This window comes from Meriones unguiculatus, chromosome 15 (genome assembly GCF_030254825.1).
Source record: "Meriones unguiculatus strain TT.TT164.6M chromosome 15, Bangor_MerUng_6.1, whole genome shotgun sequence".
NCBI lineage: Eukaryota > Metazoa > Chordata > Mammalia > Rodentia > Muridae > Meriones > Meriones unguiculatus.
The window spans coordinates 67,425,158-67,446,630 of record NC_083362.1 but is presented as its reverse complement, the minus strand read 5'-3'; the positions used below and the strand labels follow the sequence as shown (position 1 = coordinate 67,446,630).

The 21,473-nt window shown below is 39.0% G+C and overlaps 1 protein-coding gene across 5 annotated transcripts in view; it reads right to left on the bottom strand.

Moving 5' to 3' along the window:
* Nyap2 (neuronal tyrosine-phosphorylated phosphoinositide-3-kinase adaptor 2) overlaps window positions 1-21,473 on the bottom strand; it is a 271,105-nt gene that overhangs the window by 44,553 nt on the left and 205,079 nt on the right. For 4 of the 5 annotated variants that reach the window (XM_060368703.1, XM_060368706.1, XM_060368705.1 and 1 more), the window contains exon 7: window positions 7,727-7,830. In XM_060368703.1, the coding sequence (XP_060224686.1) occupies window positions 7,727-7,830 (104 nt within the window). Of the gene's footprint in view, window positions 1-5,755; window positions 7,831-21,473 lie in introns of those variants that run through there. The other variant, XM_060368707.1, reaches the window with a different exon arrangement.

Sequence of the window (21,473 nt, the reverse complement as noted above, 5' to 3'; positions counted from 1 at the left end):
CTGGTGTTTAAAGAGAACAAGGTATTTGAAACAGTAGAGAGCTAAAGCAAGTTGTGACCTTAGCAAAAATGTGTCCCGTGTTTCTGCATGTTCTTTTTTTTTTTTTTTTCCTAACCACAAGGGATAATAGCATCTTTTATAGCTGTAGCATTTCTGCTGCATTCATCATTTAATTCAAACAGAACAACAAATGATATTAGATGACAGATGAGCTGAAATGACACCTATAGTCAATTTCTACTTATCTTGCATCCAAATCGCACATGGTAAGTACAAGACAAGAAAAGTTGCTACTATATAGCACATTCTGATTGTTCAGTTTTTTACTGTATTATTAAGTCTGTAATACTGGGGTAAGCCAAAACATCCACCCACATTCACTTTCTTTATCATACAACTGGTTAGAAGTATCCTCCTTAGAATCTTACAGCAAGTAGAAAAATGGAATTATTGAGAGAGTAAAATGATGTAAAGCAAGAAGAGAAAGAATTAATGTTCTTCTAGTAAATATTATTTGCCTAGTCCTTTTCATATATAAAATTTTACTTATATTTAATATGTAATTATATTAATTATAATAATATAGTTACTATTTATAAATTGAAAATGGTATACAAACATAATTTATATGTAACAAATTATATATCATATATAACATAAATCATATATTTTATATAACACATTTTTAATCATATTGATTCTCAACAACACTATTAAGATACTTCCTGTATTCTACAGATAAGAAAACAGGCTCAATAAAAAAAAAATAAGTGACATGTTTAAGTGTTTCACTTCATAGGATCTAAAATCCCATAAGCAAAAATCCCTGAATGGGCTATGTCAGCCACCTCACACTGGCATTTTCAGTTCTACGTGAGACAGTAAGGGAAGGTATATGATGTCCCCTGATACAGGAATGCTTTGCACATGACTGTGTGAGTCCTACATGCAAGAAGGAGAGATGAGCATGAATGACAGAGAACTGTCACTGTGCCAATGTCACGTTAGATACTTGCATAACTTCTGTGCCTTTCATGCAGTAAAGAATATACTTCAGCCACTTTATAATTTTTCCGTTAGGCTGATTCCTTATATTGACATCCTTGACTTCCGAAGATAAGGATATAAAGGTCACATCCAGCTACAGAGGGTCATAGGGCCAGGTGGTAGACACTTGGAGTCCTTTGATCTAATTGCCTCCCCATGAATTTGTTTATTTAATTTTAACTTTTAGCTTTATTTAATTGTTTGCTTTATATTCTAATCATAGTCCCCCTCCTCCTCTCCTCCTCGTCCCCCTTCCATTTTACCCCTACTACCCTCAGAAAAGGGAGACTCTCACTAACCCGTCCCAGTACTTCAAGTTGCCTCAAGACTGAGCGCATCCTCTTCCATGGTGGCCTGGCAAGTACTTACCACAAATCCAGCCCTACAGAAGATACTAAGAAGAAAAACTCCAACCCAAAGAGACCAACGACACCCATTAAAACACAGGAAATAAATAACCCCACATTAGCAAAACCAAAAGAAAGAAAGCATGCACACACATATACACACACTCTATTACCACCAACATCAAAAAACAAAACAAAACAGAAATTAACAACCAGTGGTCATTACTATCTCTCAATATAAATGATCTCAAAAACAGGTCCTATAAAAACGGGACCTATCTTGCATACATACCACAGGCAAACCAAGGAGACCAACACCAGAAGGCCTGCTAACGCTCCCATGCCCGCCCATTCGTTCAGATGATTCATGGCTGCAGCAATCCATGATGATAATCCTGTGGCAAGATTAGAGTCTCACAACAGCGTAATGCAGCCATTACCATTCAGGCCTTTACAGCCATTGAAGCAGGTCAGTCTCCCCAAGCATGGGAGCTAAAATGTTATGCTCAGGATGCGAGGCTAAGCACTGCACTCAGGGTCAGCCGCTTTGGACCCAGAGAAGAGCATGTCTGATTGCATGCGGATTGATGACCCAGGTTCCGCCTCTGAGAAAAAGGTATCGGACGGGTCTGATGCTCTTTGGGTGGATGACACCTAAATGAACATCAGTACAAAGTCCCAATTTATTTCTAATATCAGAGATCAGACCTCTACTCTTGCCTGATGCGTCTAAAACAAAAAGGGGGAACTGTAGAGAGCTGCGTAATGCTGCGCCTTAAAGATGGAGCTGGTTTCCGCCTTCCACCTTCCCGATGGTGAGTGCTCTCTGTCACGAACAACTCCACATTTGGCTAAGGCCGAGGATCTGGCTTGATTCCATGTATGTGGACCTATCTGCATTGCCCACGTGGCATGCTGGGGTTGGCTACCCAGAGGCTATTTAAGCTGTGCGCTGGCTTTCCCCAGGGTCAGAAGATTGTTCAAGGTTCCTGAATAAACTGCATTGAAAAAAACAAAAAAAACCAAAAAAAGGGACCTATCATTCTGCTCCATACAAGAAATATACTTCAGCAATAAAAACAGACATTACCTCAGATAAAGGACTGGAAAAGGTTTTCCAAGCAAATGGACTCAAGAAGCAAGCTAGAGTAGTCCATTCTAGTATCTAATAAAATAGACTTTCAACCAAAATTAATCAAATGAGATGTGGAGACACACTTCATACTCATCAAAGGAAAAAATCCATCAAGATGATGTCACAATCCTGAACATCTATGCCCCAAATACGAGGTTATCCACATCAGTAAAAGAAGCACTACTAACCTTAAATCATATACATGAATAGTGGGAGACTGCAAACTCCACTTTCTCCAATAGACAGATCAAGACAGAAACTAATGGGGAAATAAAGAGCTAACAGACATCATGAATCAAATGGACCTAACAGATATCAACAGAACATTTCACCCAAACACAAGAGAATATACCTTCTTCTCAGCACCTCACAGAACATTCTCCAAAACTAACCATATACTCGCTCACAAAGCAAGCCTCAACAAATACAAAAAGACTGAAATAAACCCCTTGTATCTTATCAGACAACCGATGTTGGAACCCAACAACAACAGAAACAACAGAAAGCCTACAAACTCGTGGAAACTGAACAATTCCCTACTCAATGTCCACTGGGTCAGGGAAGAAATAAAGAAAGAAACCAAAAACTTTCTAGAATTCAATGCAATGAAGCCATAATATCTCAAACTTATGGGACACAATGAATGCAGTGCAAAGAGGAAAGCTCATAGCACTAAGTGCCTTCATAGAGAAATTGTAGAGTTCTCATACTATCAATTTAGAAGAATACCTAAGAGCTCTAGAACAAAAAGAAGCAGACACACCCAAGAGGAGGAGACTGCAGGAAATAATCACAGGGCTGAAGTTAATAACTTAGAAACAAAGAGAACAATACAAAGAATCAATGAAACCAAGAGCTGGTTCTTTGAGAAAATCAACAAGATAGACAAACCCCTCATCAAACTAACTAAAACACAGAAAGACAGTATCCAAATCAACAAGAGCAGAAATGAAAATGGGGATAGAACAACAGACCCTGAAAAAATCCAGAGAATCATTAGGTATTACTTTAAAAGCCTGTATTCCGAAAAATTTTAAAAGCTAACAAAAATGGACAATTTTCTTGGTGGATTTCACCTATCAAAGCTAAATCAAGATCAGATAAGCAATGTGAACAGACTTATAACCCCTAGGAAAGTAGAAACAGTCCACAAAATTCTCCCAACATGATTTCCTTGTTTTTAAGTGCTGAGTAGTATTCCATTGAAATTTGCTGGCAAAGGTGGAAATTAGACAAGATCATCCTGAGTGAGGTATTCCAGAAGCAGAAAGACACACATGGTATATACTCAATTATAAGTGGATATTAGACATACAATATAGGATAAACATACTAAAATCTGTACACCTAAAGACGCTAAGCAAGAAGGAGGACTCTGGGTAAGATGATCAATCCTCATTCAGAAAGGCAAATGGGATAGAGGGAGAAAACAGGGAACAGGACAGGAACCTACCATAGAGGGCCTCTGAAAGGCTGTATCCTGCAGGATATCAAAGCAGATATTGAGACTCCTAACCAAACTTTGGGGATAGTGCAGGGAATCTTATGAAAGAAGGGGGAAATGAAAGACCTGGGGGGAGGGAGACAGGAGATTCACAAGGAGAACAATAGAACCAAAAATATCTGGAAACAGTGGTCTTTTCTGAGACTGATACTCCAACCAAGGACTATTTGTGAAGATAATCTAGAACCCCTGCACAGATGTAGCCCATGGCAGCTCAGTGTCCAAGTGGGTTTCCTAGTAGTGGGAACAGGAGCTGTCTCTGACATGAACTCAGTGGCTGGCTTTTTGATCACCCCCCCCCCATGGGGGATCAACCTTACCAGGCCACAGAGGAAGACAATGCAGCCAGTCCTGATAAGACCTGATAGGCTAGGGTCAAAGGGAAGGGGAGGAGGACCTCCACTATCAGTGGACTGGAGGAGGGGCATGAAAGGAAAAAGGGAGTGAGGGTGGGATTGGGAGGGAATGAGGAAGGGGGTTATAGCTGGGATACAAAGTGAATAAATTATAATAAATAAATAAATAGAGAGAGAGAGAGAGAGAGATAGATAGATAGATGCATAAATGTAAAAAAGATTTCTCCCAATCAAAAACAAAAACAAAAAAAAAACCCAGGACCAGATGGTTTTAGCATAGAATTCTACCAGACTTTCAAAGAAGAGCTAATATTAATATACCTCAAGCTATTCCACAAAATAGATATAGAAAGGACACTACCAAACTCATTCTATGAAGCCACCATCACCCTGAGACCTAAACCACACAAAGACTCAACAAAGAAAGAAAATTTCATACTATTCTCCCTGATGAACATTGATGCAAAAATACTTATTAAATATTTGCAAAACAAATTCAAGAACACATGAAATACATCATCCACCATGATCAAGTACACTTCATTTCAGGGATGCAGGGATGGTTCAATATACAAAAATCCATTAATGTAATCCACCATATAAACAAACTGAAAGAAAATGATTACGTGATAATCTCATTAAATGTAGAAGAAGCCTTTGACAAAATCCAACAGCTCTTCATGATAAAAGTCTCGAAGATATCAGCGATACAATGTCCATACCCAAACATAATGAAAGCAATAGATAGTAAGCTGATAGCCAACATCAAATTAAATGGAGATAAACTAAAACAATTCTACCCCATGGATTTAAGTCTTCTTAGAGTTCTAAATCCCTGTTCTCTGTCTCACACCTGGAAGTAATCCAATGGTAAGCCTGTTGGGAGCAGGCTTGACTTTGTTGTATTCTGCTCAGTAACAGATTTCTTGAGGTGTTGGTTATGAGATTAAAAAAGGGGTCTCTAAATATCTGTTACTTAAAGCATACAAATATAATGGCCATGCAGATATAAATTATATGCCAAAATATCCATGACATAGTTGGTTATAAAATATAATCAGAATCCCAGCTGTCTGAATTCCATGTATGAATGTAGAAATCAAATAATTCCAACATTTCAAGATCCAGCTGCCATTTAAAGGTAATCTTTTCCTTATTTAACTCTGACATTAATTAAACAGAAGAGAGAACTCTACAAGAAAGTAAAGCCTTTCATTTTCCTAAATCAATCAGACAGAACTATTGAGAGTACATAGAAGATAATGGGGATTTTTGTACTTCAATTATGCTAATGCAACATCATCATAATGCATGGTTATAGGTTAATTTAGTCACCAGTCATCTTATTACTAACATTAATTTATTCCATATTTCACAGAGCTAGATACCATCTTCAATAAATTTCATTGAAACAAGCATTATTTCTGTAACACACACATTGCCAATACAATTTCTTTTTCAGTTTGAAGTTAGTACAGATAAACATTTTCCCAACATGAGCTGACTTCATCTAATGATCTTTGTATCTGTTTTAATGTCCCTCTGCTGGGTTTTTCTGTATTTAGAAAATTAAGCTGGGCTAACCTCAGGGTAAACTAACATAAATGACAGATGCTATTAGCCCTATCTCCTGCATGGTCCATAGGAATCTCTTCTGCAGGGAAGCTCTGTGTTCAGGAAAAGATCAGCTTTGGTCACCTGCTCTGTTTTGGTTATTTTTCTCGTTCCATGTTATATAACCATAAGCATACAATCAAATCAGACAAGTGGGAGACAGAGTTTCCTAACTGTGTTGGAAGACACTAATCTTCATATTACAGCCTACGACCCTTTTTCAATATTTGAGAGATAGTAGAGAAGGGGTCCTTTTGTCACTGTGACTCAGGGGCAAGTGTCCTCTGATGACTTGTCTGTCTTGTCATCCTGGAAGTAGTTCAGAGGGACACATTTACTTACAAAGGCCTTTAGTGGTTTAAATTAAGACACAATAAATCCTAAATGACACTTGAGATGCACCTGAGAGAGACAAGTGTTTGTAGATATCCATATATGCATAAATTAAATACTGTGCAGAGTTTAGTCAGACAATAATACTAAGAAGCACAATGCCTCTCATTGCAAATTGCAAATACTCTCTTAGTTATGTTCTTAAAAGATCCTGACATTCAACATACTGGTGAATGTGCAATTTGATGATTAGTGCGGTGCAGTTTCCTAGAACATCTTATCATTAGTTTTATAACTTCCTGTTTCATCAGAGCATTCTGGAGGCAAACACAGAGCTGAAAAGCAGAACTACTCCAAAGTGACGCTGTCCTGCTTAATAACCACAATACCTCAAAGCAACAATGACTAAACCTCACCAGTTAAGGTGAGGTATTGGGTTCTTATTGTTTGAATTAAAAAACAATATTTACATGTAGTGATTTTCCATGTTCTTAACTCCCATTCACAGCCATGTACCCAAATGAACATGAAAACAACATATTATACTATAAAGTAATAGATGGTATTTTAGCTTATGCCTTTATTTCTTATCTTTTTTCTCCAAATGATAATGAAGATCTCATTTGCCATGCATAGACACTTACATTCTCCTTTCTGAGAACATTTCTGATAGTGTTGGTTTAAGAGAGAGATGCCATTTATTTAAAAGCTTGCCTTATTAATCTACAGCTGTTGGTAAATATCTAAATTATCTGCTTGGCTAATTTGTCTATCTGGCCTAAGAATAAAGAAAGACTAGCTGCCACATTCAATCCAAGGAGTTGATAAATATATGAATATTTATAAGAACATCAATATTGACATTGTCTTACAATCATGCTTGAAGCTAAATAAAAATTTAAGTAAATTACCACAAATGTTACAGTATAGTAGGGTAAGTTAAAATATACGTACAGATTCATTGACAACATCTGTGCAAATATTGTGGACAAAACATTTAAAAAGAAATTTACACAAAAAAAGTAGACAAATTTATCAAATGTTGATAAATTTTCAAAGACAGTATAAAAGTACACAAAACATGGAAAAGAGAACGATTTTTTTTTAAATAGCCACTATGCCCATACATTTATATTTCAGAAGGATGGAAACCAGAGACATAAAACAATTCAGTCACAAACAGCAAAGAGACGTCCACCAATCACAAAGAAGAAAGACACTCTCTTGGGGATGAAAACACAGACGCTCAACTCCTCCCCTACCGGTACCCACAGAGAGCAATCAAAGCGAATGCAAATGTTGTGTACAGCAACACAGGACAGACAGGTGGGAAGCATTTGGTATGCTGCATCACAGGAAGTCAATCACGATTGGCTAACGATGATGGTACCTGGCTCTGTTGTAGGTCACTGGCTTGCCTGAGAGGAGTAACTGAAGGAGGAGGAACTCCTGATGTAGACGCAGACCGGCCTAGCTTGCAGCTCACTTTAGGTTCTGTGAACAGGGGAGAGACAGAACATTAGCTGAGCAACATCACTGGTGCTGGAGAGGCCCTCTGCCCCACTCCTGTTTTGTGACATGGGGGAAAGTAGAGAATGCTTCCGGTGTTGGCTAATAATTATCCTGGGGATAAACATTTTTATAACTACTCGTTCCCACAGGCACTTTATTAGCAGATGAGTTCCTGGGGAGTACAGAGAGACTCCCTTCAAGCACAGGCTTTGTTTCTCTGCACAATTTACCACATCAGAATTAGTTTCCATGGAAGAAAAATACCCCATTCGGGAGAAAAGCAAGTGACCCTGTTAGGACGGATGAGATCCATTTTCAGTTTTAGTTCCTAGGACTCCATGGCCTCAATATGTCTTATATGCCTTCTCAAATTAACTGCTCCCCCTCTCTTCCTCCCTCCCTTCTCCCTTCTTATTCTTCATCAGGCACAGTGATCTGGCTCTACCCTTTCCCTCGAGTTGTTTACATGCATTAACTTTCCATCAAATCAGGGCTCACTGTTCCCTGAGACTGGTAACCATCCTTTGATCTTGCTTCCTTTCCAATCTTCGAAATCTTTAGTATGCAGTCAATGTTTACTCTACTTCCTGTACTTTTGAGAATTTTTTTTATTGGCAGAAAACATAAAGTATTTTTAATATCTCTCTCTCTCTCTCTCTCTCTCTCTCTCTCTCTCACACACACACACACACACACAGCCACTCAAACTCACAAAGATGAGCTCAGCACTCTTCTAAATCCACTGAACACAGAATATGTTGTGAGACCCGGTTTCCAGGCCTTGCTTCCCGCCACATTGACACAATAATTCTCACTCAAAGGGTTATGACGCTCTTAGACCCTCTTTGGAAAACTTCAGCTTTGAGTATATGATGTGAACTGAGGCTATTTGTTACCTATGTTATATGAGAACGTAGGTAAAGTCTCACTGTAAGTTATAATCTAACCTTGTTCACCAGGAAGCAGAAATCCATGGTGAATTACATAGGGAATCACATTTTATCACATTAAATAGCAGGTAAATCTTCCATCAGAGGTTTTGGTCAGTAATGTCTCTATGAGAAATCATTGTGTCCCCATATCCCCTTATCTGGTAAAAAAAAAAGTTCATTTTTTTTTCTTATTATAACTTTTCACATACTATTTTTTTTTACTTCAAGGTTCCTCTCACATTTATAATGATAAGATTATTTGATAAAAAAGAGACTTTAAATCACACTTTAAGGCCTTTTATACCATCTAATAAAAGGATTAATTTCCACTGCTGAGATTTTTCAATCCAAACCTGGTTTAATCAGCATCTTATGTAGTCACGGATCTCTCCAATAGGCAGGATAAACATCACTACAGTTCTCTCTCTCTCCTTCCTTTTTTCCCTCTTGAAGTGTCTCTGAACGTTGATATAGGAGAATCCCCAGGAGGAGGGCACTGTTTCATTGTTGATTGATGGTCTTTGCTTTCAGAAAGGCAGATGACTACCTGCATGGCCTTAACAGATAAGCCCATTTTCTCTTAAACAAATAAATAGATAAATAAATAAGTGATAGATCTTACTTTCACCTAGCATCAAAGAAGAAAAATCAGTCAAGCTTGGGTGCCCATATTTTCTCCATTTTGATATTCCTTTCTGCGGAACATGTACTAAGAGAGACATGCCCTGGTCCCCAAGTCAGTTCTACTGCTCAAAACTGCCCATCAGTAGCTCAACACTACATTGCTTGTATAGAGTAGCCTTCCCCTAGTACATCAAACTGTGTTTACTACAGACTCTTATCTCTGCAGAAGATAACTTTGAAATTAATATGTATGTTATTTGAGATGAATTAGCAACTTAATAATAATGAGATCTTGTGATATGTTCCAGATACTTTTTAAAACTTTTGTTACCTATCATAGAAAAAAAATATTAAGATGAGCTCAAGCTACAAACTAAATCTAATTTTTATGCACACTCATATATTAATGAATTTTAATAACTTGTTTTTAATTATTGAATTTCAATTAACCCTATTGTGATTGGCTACTAGGGGAGTCCTGAACTCATGAGCTTCTTGCTTCACCATCCTGTCTGAGATGATAAAATGTGTGCCGCAAACCTAGCATTATACACCAGACGGGACAAGCTAGTATAGAACGTTTTTCAAGAATGAAGGCATCTTCATCTTTATCGTTGTAAATTTAATAACTTTACCTCATGGCACACTGTACTTGGTTTTTACATTTTTGTTACTGTGAAAATGGCAGCTTTTTGAGTGTGTGTTCGTGTGTGCACATATGCATGCTCACAAGCATGTGTCTCCATGTGAAGGTGAGTATACAGTAATATGTAGGTTCATGTGCACATATATGCATGCGTGTGGTGGCCAAAGGAGAGTCGCACTTGCTGTTCCTCGGGTGCCTTCTACCTTATTATTATTATTTGAGATGGTGTTCCTAACTGGCCTGGAGGTTGCTATTAGGCTAGACAGGCTGGCTGGGCAGCTTTAGAGATGGTCCTGTCCCCTCCCCCAGATTCTGGGATTAAGGGCGCACACCACTACACCAGCTTTTATTTTAAATAGATTCTGGGGGTCAAACACAACTCCTGATGTTTGTGTGGCAACCGTTTTCATGACTGAGCCACCTTTCAAGTCCGCGGTTCTGTTCTGTTTTGGTTTTCTCGTTTCTTTAAGATCAGATATTTTGGTAGATCTCGGAGCAGGTGATAGACCTGAGTGTTATGGTTGTTGCACAGAAAAGAAGACAAATCTGAAATTGCTATCACCATTTTGTGACTCTGGAGTAAGGGGGAAGTGTCTCCAATTTGTCTGTCATGGAAGAAGATATTGTCTCTCTCTTTATCTAGATTCCCAAGGAATTTTCCTCTGAGGAAGCAGCAGAGATGCATGTACCTTTGGTTGACTCCCAGTATCCTGAACCAGCTGGCTTCAGTGTTCTCTGAAGGGTTAAATAATCCAGTCACTCTGACTACTGTAATGGGTAATAGCTAGGAGTATCAGAAACCTGATAAAACCTAAATTCCAAATAATATTGATGTGTGATGCTTGTGATCTAAGAATGAATGTAGACAGTTCTCAGGCTGTTGTATATAAGAGAAAGAGAATCACACACATATCCTGGTGCAAAAGTTTATTGCATTCCTTCTAGTGTTTTGAAGACTTAAGATCTCTATTCTCCCATTCTCTTCTTCTGAGAGAATATAAAGCACACTGTTTCCTGTAATGAAAATATTCAAGATGCTGTAGCTTCTTACAGAGTGGCAAAATGGAATGTGGCACAAACACATTTCAGCCTCTTTTGGAATAATCTATAATTTTCAAAACATCCCAGACATCTACGTCCCTTCAGATGAATGCAAGATGAACTTTCATTTTAAAAAGTTTATTTATCTCAAATTCTTAAGTATATATGTTTAAAACAACATATACAAATATATAAGATACCATGTAAGGCAAATTTATCAGTTGAGGCATGAAAGTCAAAAGTATATGATAAATTGAATCAGGATGGAATACACACACATACACACACACACACACAGGCAGGCGAGTAAAAATTTCATTTTGTGTTATGAAATTTAAACAATAGTAAATTAATGAATAAATCACTTCCCTTTCATCTCCTTGATTTTAGCAATAAACTAAATTTCAACTATTAAAATAATAGTGTATTCTGCTACAGAATAACGAAGTAGAAGAAAATTTAAGTTTTTCACATCACTTAACTTGTTGATGAAAAACTATTTCTGTCCGAAAATTAAAATTAAAATTGGCCATAATACTAATGGTATTTCCTTTTTATCCCAGTGGATTTTGTAGTGGGCTAATGAGCAAACATGAAAGTGTGAGAAGGTATTATGAATTTCATGCTCTATTAGAGACATAGAAATGGAAATGGCGTGTTGTACTTCAATGACCTCCGTCTCTATGCTGCTACCTTAACGACTCTTACAGATAGCAGCAAAGGTACGTGCAGCTGATCGAGTTCCTTGCAGCAGCTTCCTTCAACCTGATTCTCACAACAGACCATTCTTGTTTACTCTACAGCAGAAGTTCCAGGGACCCTAATTTCTTTTAGGTATCAGAGAGTGATCTCAAATCTCTACTTATAAAAATATTAGGAATTATTATTCACTTATTGATGGATGCATCAAAACCCCAAGAGAGATGCTCAAACTTGCTGTTACTTAAGCCCATCATAGTAGAAATACCAAACTGTCCATGTGCTGCTTTGTTCCCTGACCCACAGGCTTTGGTAAGTGACAACTATTTTCTTGAAAATTAATTCAGAGATTCCATTGGTCCAAAGAAGATAGCCGGCAACATTTGTTCAAAACAGTATATCAAGCGTTCAGGCAAAAAATTAATTTCGAATACCATAAAATCTATCACCATGAGCTCGAGAATAGCCAACGTCTGGAGGCTTTTCTTATGAGATCAGTGTAAGTATTAATGGATGTAATATATTGATTTTATAATGGAATGCCTCAGCCTCTGAGCATAAGCACTGCACTTAGGACAGTCTTTCTTAGTGAACTGATACTTTCTAGGCACATGAGGTTATAAATCACAGTAAGTGAAAGTTGTGCTTTGTGGATCAAGAGACAGTGATGGATTTTAGCATGACAAAATTATGATAAGCTTATTGATATGAGAAACATTCTACCTAACCTTTAATATGCTACTTGATCTCAATGTTCATTGAGCTTGAGAAGGATACTGAAGAGGAGTGTTCACAATTATGTAAAAAGGCCACTTAAATATTCTTCCCCCCATTAATTACTTATCTATCGATGGCTGAATTTCCTTCTTATGTTTAATCTTAGCATGGTCATGAGTGGTCGATGCTGGGAACTCATTAAGTGTTTATGAAACAAATTAATTCCAACCATATTTTAAAGAAGATGAATATAAAATGAGTTATTTTATACCTCATATTTATAAAATTGAATTTTCTCGATTTTTTAAAAAAATATCACATTTCTTGAGAAAAATAGTGCCAAAATATACTGTGAAACCTTCAAATTAAAGGAGGGAGAAAATAAGACAGCAAGAGATAGAGCACTGGGAGGGGGGTGAAATGGGGAGAGGGAGGAAGGATAGGAAGGAAGGAGGAAGAAAATGTTGATTTGGAGGTTGTAGTTCCTGTCTTGAACAGTAGATGGCAGTGAAAACACTAAGCTTCCTGAACTACTTCCCTTTCAGTACCTTCTGTTATAATAAATGTCTTCTATGACTATCAAAGAAATAGCTAGCGCGCTTTTTGTGAGTGCTGTTGGTACAGTGTACCCCTGGGACCTTTCCAAGGATAGCCAGGTGCTGCCAATAGGAGCACTATCAAAGAGGGCATCCCTGCAGGGTTGAGGAAGAAACAAGTGCCAGCACATTGCCAGCACAGTCCTCAGGCAGCTCTAGTCTTTTACCGAGACAAGTAAAATAAATCTACTTTCCGTATCAGCTGATGAACTGTCTCTGGCTGGTTACTTCTCCTCAAGAGGCTCAATTAAGATTAGCTGGTAAATCCAGGATTTCTTTGACAAGAATGAAATTATTACCAAATGACCTTTTTCTGTAGTGTTCAGTTATCTCTAGAGTGCACAATATCATCGTCTGTCCATGGTTTTTAGTGGAAATCGAGTTTATGCAAGACGTATGCATACAAAATAATATGTGTGATGAATTACTTTAGGGTTCCCATTTATAAAATGGAATTTTCCCCATTTGTTACTCTTTACTATCAGAGAGAGAAGGAAGGAGTTAGGAAGAAAGATAGAGAAAGGAGGAAGGGAAAGACTGAAGAGGAAGGGAATATGATGAGGAGAGGTTGGCTGCCATTATAAATTTGGCCAGGTAAAACTCTACTCTAGCTTAAAACTCCAAGTGGCACCATGGGCAGGTACTCCCATGACCACACACAGATATAAGTTAATATCACCCAAATCCTTCAGGCTGCCATCTGACTGTCATTAATACCTTACTTTTCCCCCAAGTTGGAGTAAGAATATAATAGCTTAAGGGAAATTCTATAAAACTACGGGAAAGCAAAGACCATTGTGCCATTTTATTGAACGCTGCTTTTATCCTCAGAGCCCTGGGAAAGCAAGACCTGAACTCCTGGATTTGATGGGTCACCTTCTCATCATCCTAGGGCCTAAGCTTCTCACAGATGTGTGGGAAGTACACACCCAAGTACACACCACTTTCTTGTTTTGTATTTTTGTGAACAACCAGAAACACACGAGTGACCCAGTTGCTCAGACCTTCAGGAATTAACATTAGAGTAGAGCGACACAGTAATGCAATCAGCCACAAACACCTCCTGCTTGGTTACAGAAACAGAAATTGCACAGGCCGAAGAGCAAAGAAAACATTTATCCTTTGGTTTTATAAGGCATGCCATTTGGGACAGCATATTTATCTCCATAATGCTGTTGCCCTCGGTTTAGGAGGATGATAAATTATAGGCTCCTGTTGATCACATAAGCCCCAGTTTTAAAATCCATAAATGGCTTCCTGTCATTTTAAGGTAAGTCTCAAATCACAAATGCAGGCTCTGAGCTGACTCTCTGCCTTCCTTTTAGCCCTTGTATAATATGGGACATCCGAACTTAAAGACACAGCCCTTCCTAGTCCTCTTGTTTGCATGTAATTCCTCCTAATTAGCCTTGAGGCCTTAATCTCTGCATCATCAGAATGCCAGACAACATGCTCCAATGGAAGTGCTGTGGTTAGAGGTTTACTTCTGCCATTAATCACGCCCAACCCCCGCCACCAGCCTCCATCACATACTCAAGACTGAATAAATTATAGGACAAGGGCTACACTGAAGTTCAAAAACCTGAAAGTCTGTTCCTTATTTTGAAAATGATACTGGACAAAAAACAATCCTGAAAATCACAGACTTTTGTTTGAGGCTTCATATTTTTTAAAAGAACATTTAAGAATACCAGCCCATACATGTAAACATGTATGGGCTTTTGTGAAGTAGATATGGCATAATATCAACTTTAATACATTATATACAATGCATAGACTATAACATACATTGTATATGGCATTATTTCAAGTGTACCATAAAAATCCACAGAGGTAATTAGGCTCAATTCGGTAATTTGGGTTAAATATTATTTGTAAAAATTTAAAATAAATTTTTTAATTGTCTTGAATTCTATTCTCCTAAACTAGTGTATTGAACTGTTTTTTTTTACACATATAAAACCTTACATATAATCAGAAAATATCTTAGTTTCTATTGCTGTGATAAAATATTTTGACCAAAAGCCACTTGGGAAGGAAAGGATTTATTTCATCTTATTCTACAGCAGAGTCCATCACTGAGGGAAGTCAGGATAGAGAGAGAAAGGGCAGGACTCTGGAGGCAGCACTGATGGAGAGGCCAGGAGGAGCACTGCTTACTGACTTACTACTCATGGCCTCCTTCTTTATAAACTCTGGGACCACAAGCCCAGAGCGGGCTTGTCGCACCACCCCACAATACGCTGGCCCTTCGTCACCAATTTTCAATCAAGAAAGCACACCACAGGGTTGCCCACAAGTCAGTCTGTGGGTGCATCTTCTCAATCAGTGTTCGCTTTTGCAAAAATGACTCTAGCTGGCGTCAAGTTGACATAAAGCAAGGTAACAGAGAAAACAGTGTCATTCTCTTCTGTGTGCAAATTCAGTTTCGTTTGTCTGGTTCTTTCTATTACGTGTATCACAGGCTGGAGCTTAGTGTTTCTGTTTTTGATAACAGGAAATCATTTGTTTTGGGGCTGCAGAAATGGCTCAGTAGTTAAGCTTACTTGATGCCCTTCCAGAGGACTTGAGTTTGGTCCCCAAGCTAGGCCACTTGCACCCACCTGTAGCTCCAGAGGATCTGAAGTCCTCCAGCCTCTGTATGAACTTGCACATATGTGGCACACACACACACCACAAATAAACTACTTTTTTAAAGAAAAAAAATCATTCAGTATATACAAGCTAAAAAAACAATTGTCATGAGATTGTAGCTTAAACATCCAAATGACTTGATTAATCAAGAATTTGATCATAATTTGAAGAAAGTACTTCTCCCTGGCTGTAAAGGCGTGTTCCTGGCACAATTAATATCCTTTTCCTTACTTATGCCTCTGTCTCCTGCTGGACATGAAATCTCTGTGCCCATCAAGGGAGAGATGAAGCTTCCCCCCCACACACACCTACACAGTAAATAAACACAATCACACTCTATCACATATATATAGTCTCACAATACATACATATGTTGTGATATCCAGTCACAATAAATCCACACATATACATCCACACATTCGCACACGATCACATGCATATAGTCATACATATATTTGATCGCAAGACAATCAATCATATGTACACAACCACATATACAAGTCACATGAAAGTCACACATGATCATATACAAAATCAAATACACCCAGTTATCAGAGTCACACACAGAGAGAATCACACATATAGTACAGTCCACAATTAATCAAACATACACGGGCACAACCCCATTGAGAGTTCATTCTCAGTCACAAATAAAGCACGCATATACCATCACAGAACATTCACACACTCAAATGGCATATAACACCACACAAACACCACACAAACAACCACACAAAGCCATCCTAAAATCCTGTCTAACGCTAGGTTCTGTCTCTACCTCTAACTGCCCTCTTAGGCTAGAGATGAGAGTTCAGATGAGGACACTGACATTTATTTTGCTAACCTCCTCTGCAAGTTCTTCTGTGGCTTGGCTTTTGTCTTGGGATATGAGCGGGGTTATATTATTTTGTAATTAGCTTTTTGCATTTTATACCCCGTTTACTTCCATTCATAGTCTATTAAGGCGCACTCTGACCACTCACAGTTTTTAATACACTCCCATTTCTCCTTTTCTGGTTATTTCCCAGTGCTGCCTCAACACTATCAGGAAAAACACAAATAATAGCAGTTTTCCGGTTAACACAAATTCTGGCGACAGGCATTACGCTTTCTCACAGAGAAATAGTGGATCCGCTGGGGATGTAGCTGACATGACTCTCCAAAGACTCCACATGAGGTTTGGACCATGTGTTTACTACTAGAATTCAAAATGGGAGCGATCAGAGCTGAGGCAAGCGTGGGCAGAGCAGCGCAGCAGGAGCAAACAAAGGGTTCCCGGAGGAACTCAGCAAGCGCAGGAAGTGGGAAGAGAAGCATGTGATGAAAGTTGTCTTCCGGTCCGTGAGCCCACGGCCCAGAATGGCAGCCTGGAGGGTTGTAAACGCTGCCGAGCCACAGCTGTGCGGGGCTGCTGTGGAGTCAGCAGGAAGCCAAGTCCACCTTAAAGTGAGATCTGCCAGCGTGCCCGCTGCTCTTGTTTCAGAAGGAAAGGGAGCGTTAACGAACTGGCGGGTCGGTCAGACTCCATACTCTGAGAGTTGCGGGACTAGCTCTACATTTTCTTTGTAAATCTACTTTGCTATTATTTCCCCTTTTTGTTACGCAGCAAAATTAAAGCACTTCATTTGGGAGAAAGACAGGGAAGTCAAAGAACCCGTCATGCCTCAGTTACCCGTGCTCATATTCTCAAGCTCTGGGACTCACGCCTTCATTATTTTTTCCATAGGTCAGTGAGCCAAGCAGACAGGGTTTTTGCTTTGATTTGATTCTCTTGTTCGGGGAGCCAGGTGTGGGGTGATGTTTGTGTGTTGTTGTTGTGTGTGGGAGTATTTGTGTGTGCGGTATTTGTATGTAAGGGGTGTGTGTTGTGTGTGTGCTGTTCATGTGTGTGTGATGTGCACTGGTTTATTTTCTTATTAATGTGGGTTGTGTGGCAAAAGGCTGGGAACCTCTGCTTCTCTGTGTTGGTTTCACCTCTCTGCATGTTAGCACAGGGTTGCTCACGCTCCCTGAGACTGAGACCCTCAAGTCCTGTCCAGTAGCTTCCATCCCACGTAAGAGGCTATGAAGGCAGATTCCAGAGGCCTGAATGCAGGGCTAGGTAGCAGCTCCTAGGCCCTAGCATTGCATGAAGGCACAAAGGAAAGGAAAAGGAAGAGAATGCCCTGTAGAAATTATGATGTGACACTACAGCAGGCCAACGTTAGCTTCTCAAAGACGGTTTTACCCGCACAAGTGAGCCACAGCAGTCTAGATCCTCATTTATTATTTATTGTGCCACTACCACTATATATTATGCCGTTTCCAAATTTAAAAAGGAAGATTCCAGAAGCCCCTGAAATTGCCTTCTCCGGAGCAAGGGGATATCTCCCAGCATCTAGACCTCACATGATATAGAGTAAATACCAACTATTGTTTTCCAATACAATCCAAACTAGTAAATGACTGAGCAAAGGTTGAGTAGGATATTCGTCAGAGAGGATAAATTTTTGTCTGTATTTTCTTATCCTTATTTTCCTGTCAGCATAGTTTTATATCCTATCCATTTTACTGGGCAGAACAGAAGTAGTGTGATAAATTAAAAAAAAAAATTTAGCTGGGTGCAGTGGCATATACCTGTAATCTCAGCACTGAAGAAGGCAGAGTCAGGCTTATCTCTGTCAGTTTGAGGCCAGTGTGGTCTACAAAGTGAGTCCAGAACAGTAAAGGCTACACAGAGAAACCCTGTCTCAAAAAACTAAAAACAAAACAAAAACAAAAAAACAAAAAAAACCCATAAAAACCACAAAAAATTTTTTCTTAACTTTTATAAAATTCATTGTATGTTTGTGTATGAGCCTGTGTGTGTGTATATGTGTGTATGAGCATTTGTGTGTTTGTATGTGGTGTGGTGTGTGTACATGCATTGTACACACATTGCCTGTGTGTGTGTGTGTGTGTGTGTGTGTGTGTGAGACAAGCATGGTTGCAGGAGTAATTGTGCCATGCCTTAGGTATGGAAGTAAAAGACAATTCTGAGAGTCCATTCTTTCCTGTCACCTTTTGGGACCTGGGAGTCAAATTCATGTACAAATTCTTTTACCTTCTGAGCTGAATTGATAGCCTAAAATTCTGTTTTGATAGCTGGGTACAATGCAGTAACAAACTATGAGGCACGCCCGTGATCATGTCTCTCCATTCAATCTATGGATGCACACTCAGGTGAATAAAGAATGACTATGCACATGGTCTAGTCGTTTTCTAAAACACATATATGCACGTGTGTGGTTGCACGCATGAATTTGTGTGCACGACATGTGCACACAAGCAGGCACACATAGAAGTCGCTTAGAGCATTGCAACCAGTGAGTGCTTAGGTAACTAAGAAAATCTCTTGGATTCTATGTTCTGTTCTTTCCAAATAAAACATTCTGTCTTAATCTCAGGACGAAAACCACGAGAGCTTTCAGGTGAAGTTGAAAGGGATTCAAATAGCCTCAGTCTATCAGCGACTTCACGTGGGCTTCATGCCAGACATTTCTATGCATTTTTAAAGTTCTTAATGACATAGACAATGAGATTTCCTTTTATCTTAGATTTGGATGAGAGCAGAGTTCTATAATTTCTTCAAGTCATTGCCATCAATATGTTATTTTATTAATCTTGCTGCCCAACATGGTTTTCCTCGCTGAAGGTAAAAAGCTATACCTGTTCATTACAGTTTGGCAGGAATTATTGTCACAAATGCTGTCACAGTCCTCAGTCCCATGATTCTAAGGTGTAGACCTTTCTGCTACTTTTTTAGTTGTTGGGATTCTTCTTGAATACAAAGGGGAGACAGGACTGTTAGTTGAGTTAGAGCATCAGGATGCTCATCAGAAGAGTTTTCCTACCTCTTCAGCACCATCAAGTGGCAAATATCACATCATTTTCATGAAGAAAGCATCTTCCTGGCAAATCAATGGATGCAAATTCCATTTTCAAAGCCAGGCTTCTTGGAATCCATTCTGAAATCACAGTTTTCTGTTGCTCAGAACAATGTGACTCCATTGCCCCCCAGCTCCTTCCCATCTCTCCAGGCTTTTTGGAAAAAAACTCTCTAAATATCTGTGCTATTTTCCCAATTTCCAAGAAGGCGATTGGAGTGAGAATGGCAGCTGCAGACAAGCTTATGAGCCGTGGCTTTGGTGCATGGAGTGCGAGCTCTGGAGCGCTCAGTCTCCCAGAGGACAGCACATTGCTCCTGCCTGGCTGCTCCCCTCCTGCTGTCCTTTGTCTTTCTTTTGTCTCATTTTGATGCTTATCCAAATTCTGGTCAGTGAAGACCCATCTCAAATTCACCTTCTCATAGGAAACATTCCTCCATTGTTCCAGGCTGATGGTTTTCTCTGCTTTGGTGGAAAGACCTCTTTAATATTCAAGAATCCACAAGGGTAACCCTAACATTTATAGACAATTCATTGTCTATAATGAATGTCTACACTCAGTGAATTAATATTTGCCTCAATCAATCCTTATCTTTCTTAAAATTTTAAATATTTAAAAATTTTTCTGTTTAATTTATATATATATGTGTAATTTATTTATTTGCTTGTGAGCCTAGCTTTTATCATCTGAGATATATTTACAGCCATTGTCTTTAATGCTGAAAAATCTTTCATGCTAGATACTATTATCATCCATCTTTTATAAACAAATTTTAGGAAGATGGAAGAGTCTGCCCACTGTTATCATCACAATGCTAAACAGAATCAGGACTGAAATCCTTACTGGCTGGTCATCCAACTTCTGTGGCTGACTACTGCAGTAAGTTTATGTGTATTTAAAATTAATACAGAATTCGCCCCACAGATGTGGCTTACAAAAAAAATAGAATATTCTGATTTTTAAAATGAAATTCGATGTCCGTCTTGTTTCATTTCTTTGAAATTGGGACTCGTTTTGGAAACAGGGAAGACTCAGATGTGACGGGAGAGCATACCTCATCCTGGCAATGACTGTTGAAATGCCTACACCTGTCCTGCAGAGGCAACTCTACAATATTGCCCCTCAGCTTCTAGCTCATTCTGCTTACCACCGCACAGTCCCCCGTGCACCACAAAGAGCCACTTGAAGCACCAAATTCCATATCCGGGAGGTCAAGAGAATAGTAATGTTTAGGCCTCAGTGAAAGCTGGAGGCAAATTTTTCCCCACCCACTCTCCCTGTCCATTCAGAGGCCTGGGCATTTTGGCAAGGTTCCATGAAAGACTAGAGGGCTATGTTCACTATTGGTGAACATCCAGACCTGCTGTCTTCTGTGATATTCTCTGTCCCTGTCAGACCATGTAGAGTAGTGGTTTTCAACCTTCCGAATGCTGTGACCCTTTAATACAGTTCCTCATGTTATGGAGACCTCAACCATAAAATTACTATTTTTTGTTTCTGCTTCATAATTGTAATTTTGCTACCGTTATGAATTGTAATGTAACTATCTGTGCTTTCTGATGGTCTTAGATAACCGCTGTGAAGGGGCATTTGACTGTAAGGGGATCGCGACCCACAGGCTGAGAACCACTGATCTAGGGCTACATCTCTCTCATCTCTATTCTTTCTCTCATGGCTTTCCTAAATTACTGTGGTTTTTGGAAAATGCAGACTCAGAGGCTGTCGTGTTTGCTGCACTTCTGCCTTCTTTGGATTGTATTGTGCTGTATGGTCAGAACCCATGACTCCATCGAGCAATCAAGCTTGACATTATGAAGTGGAAAACACATA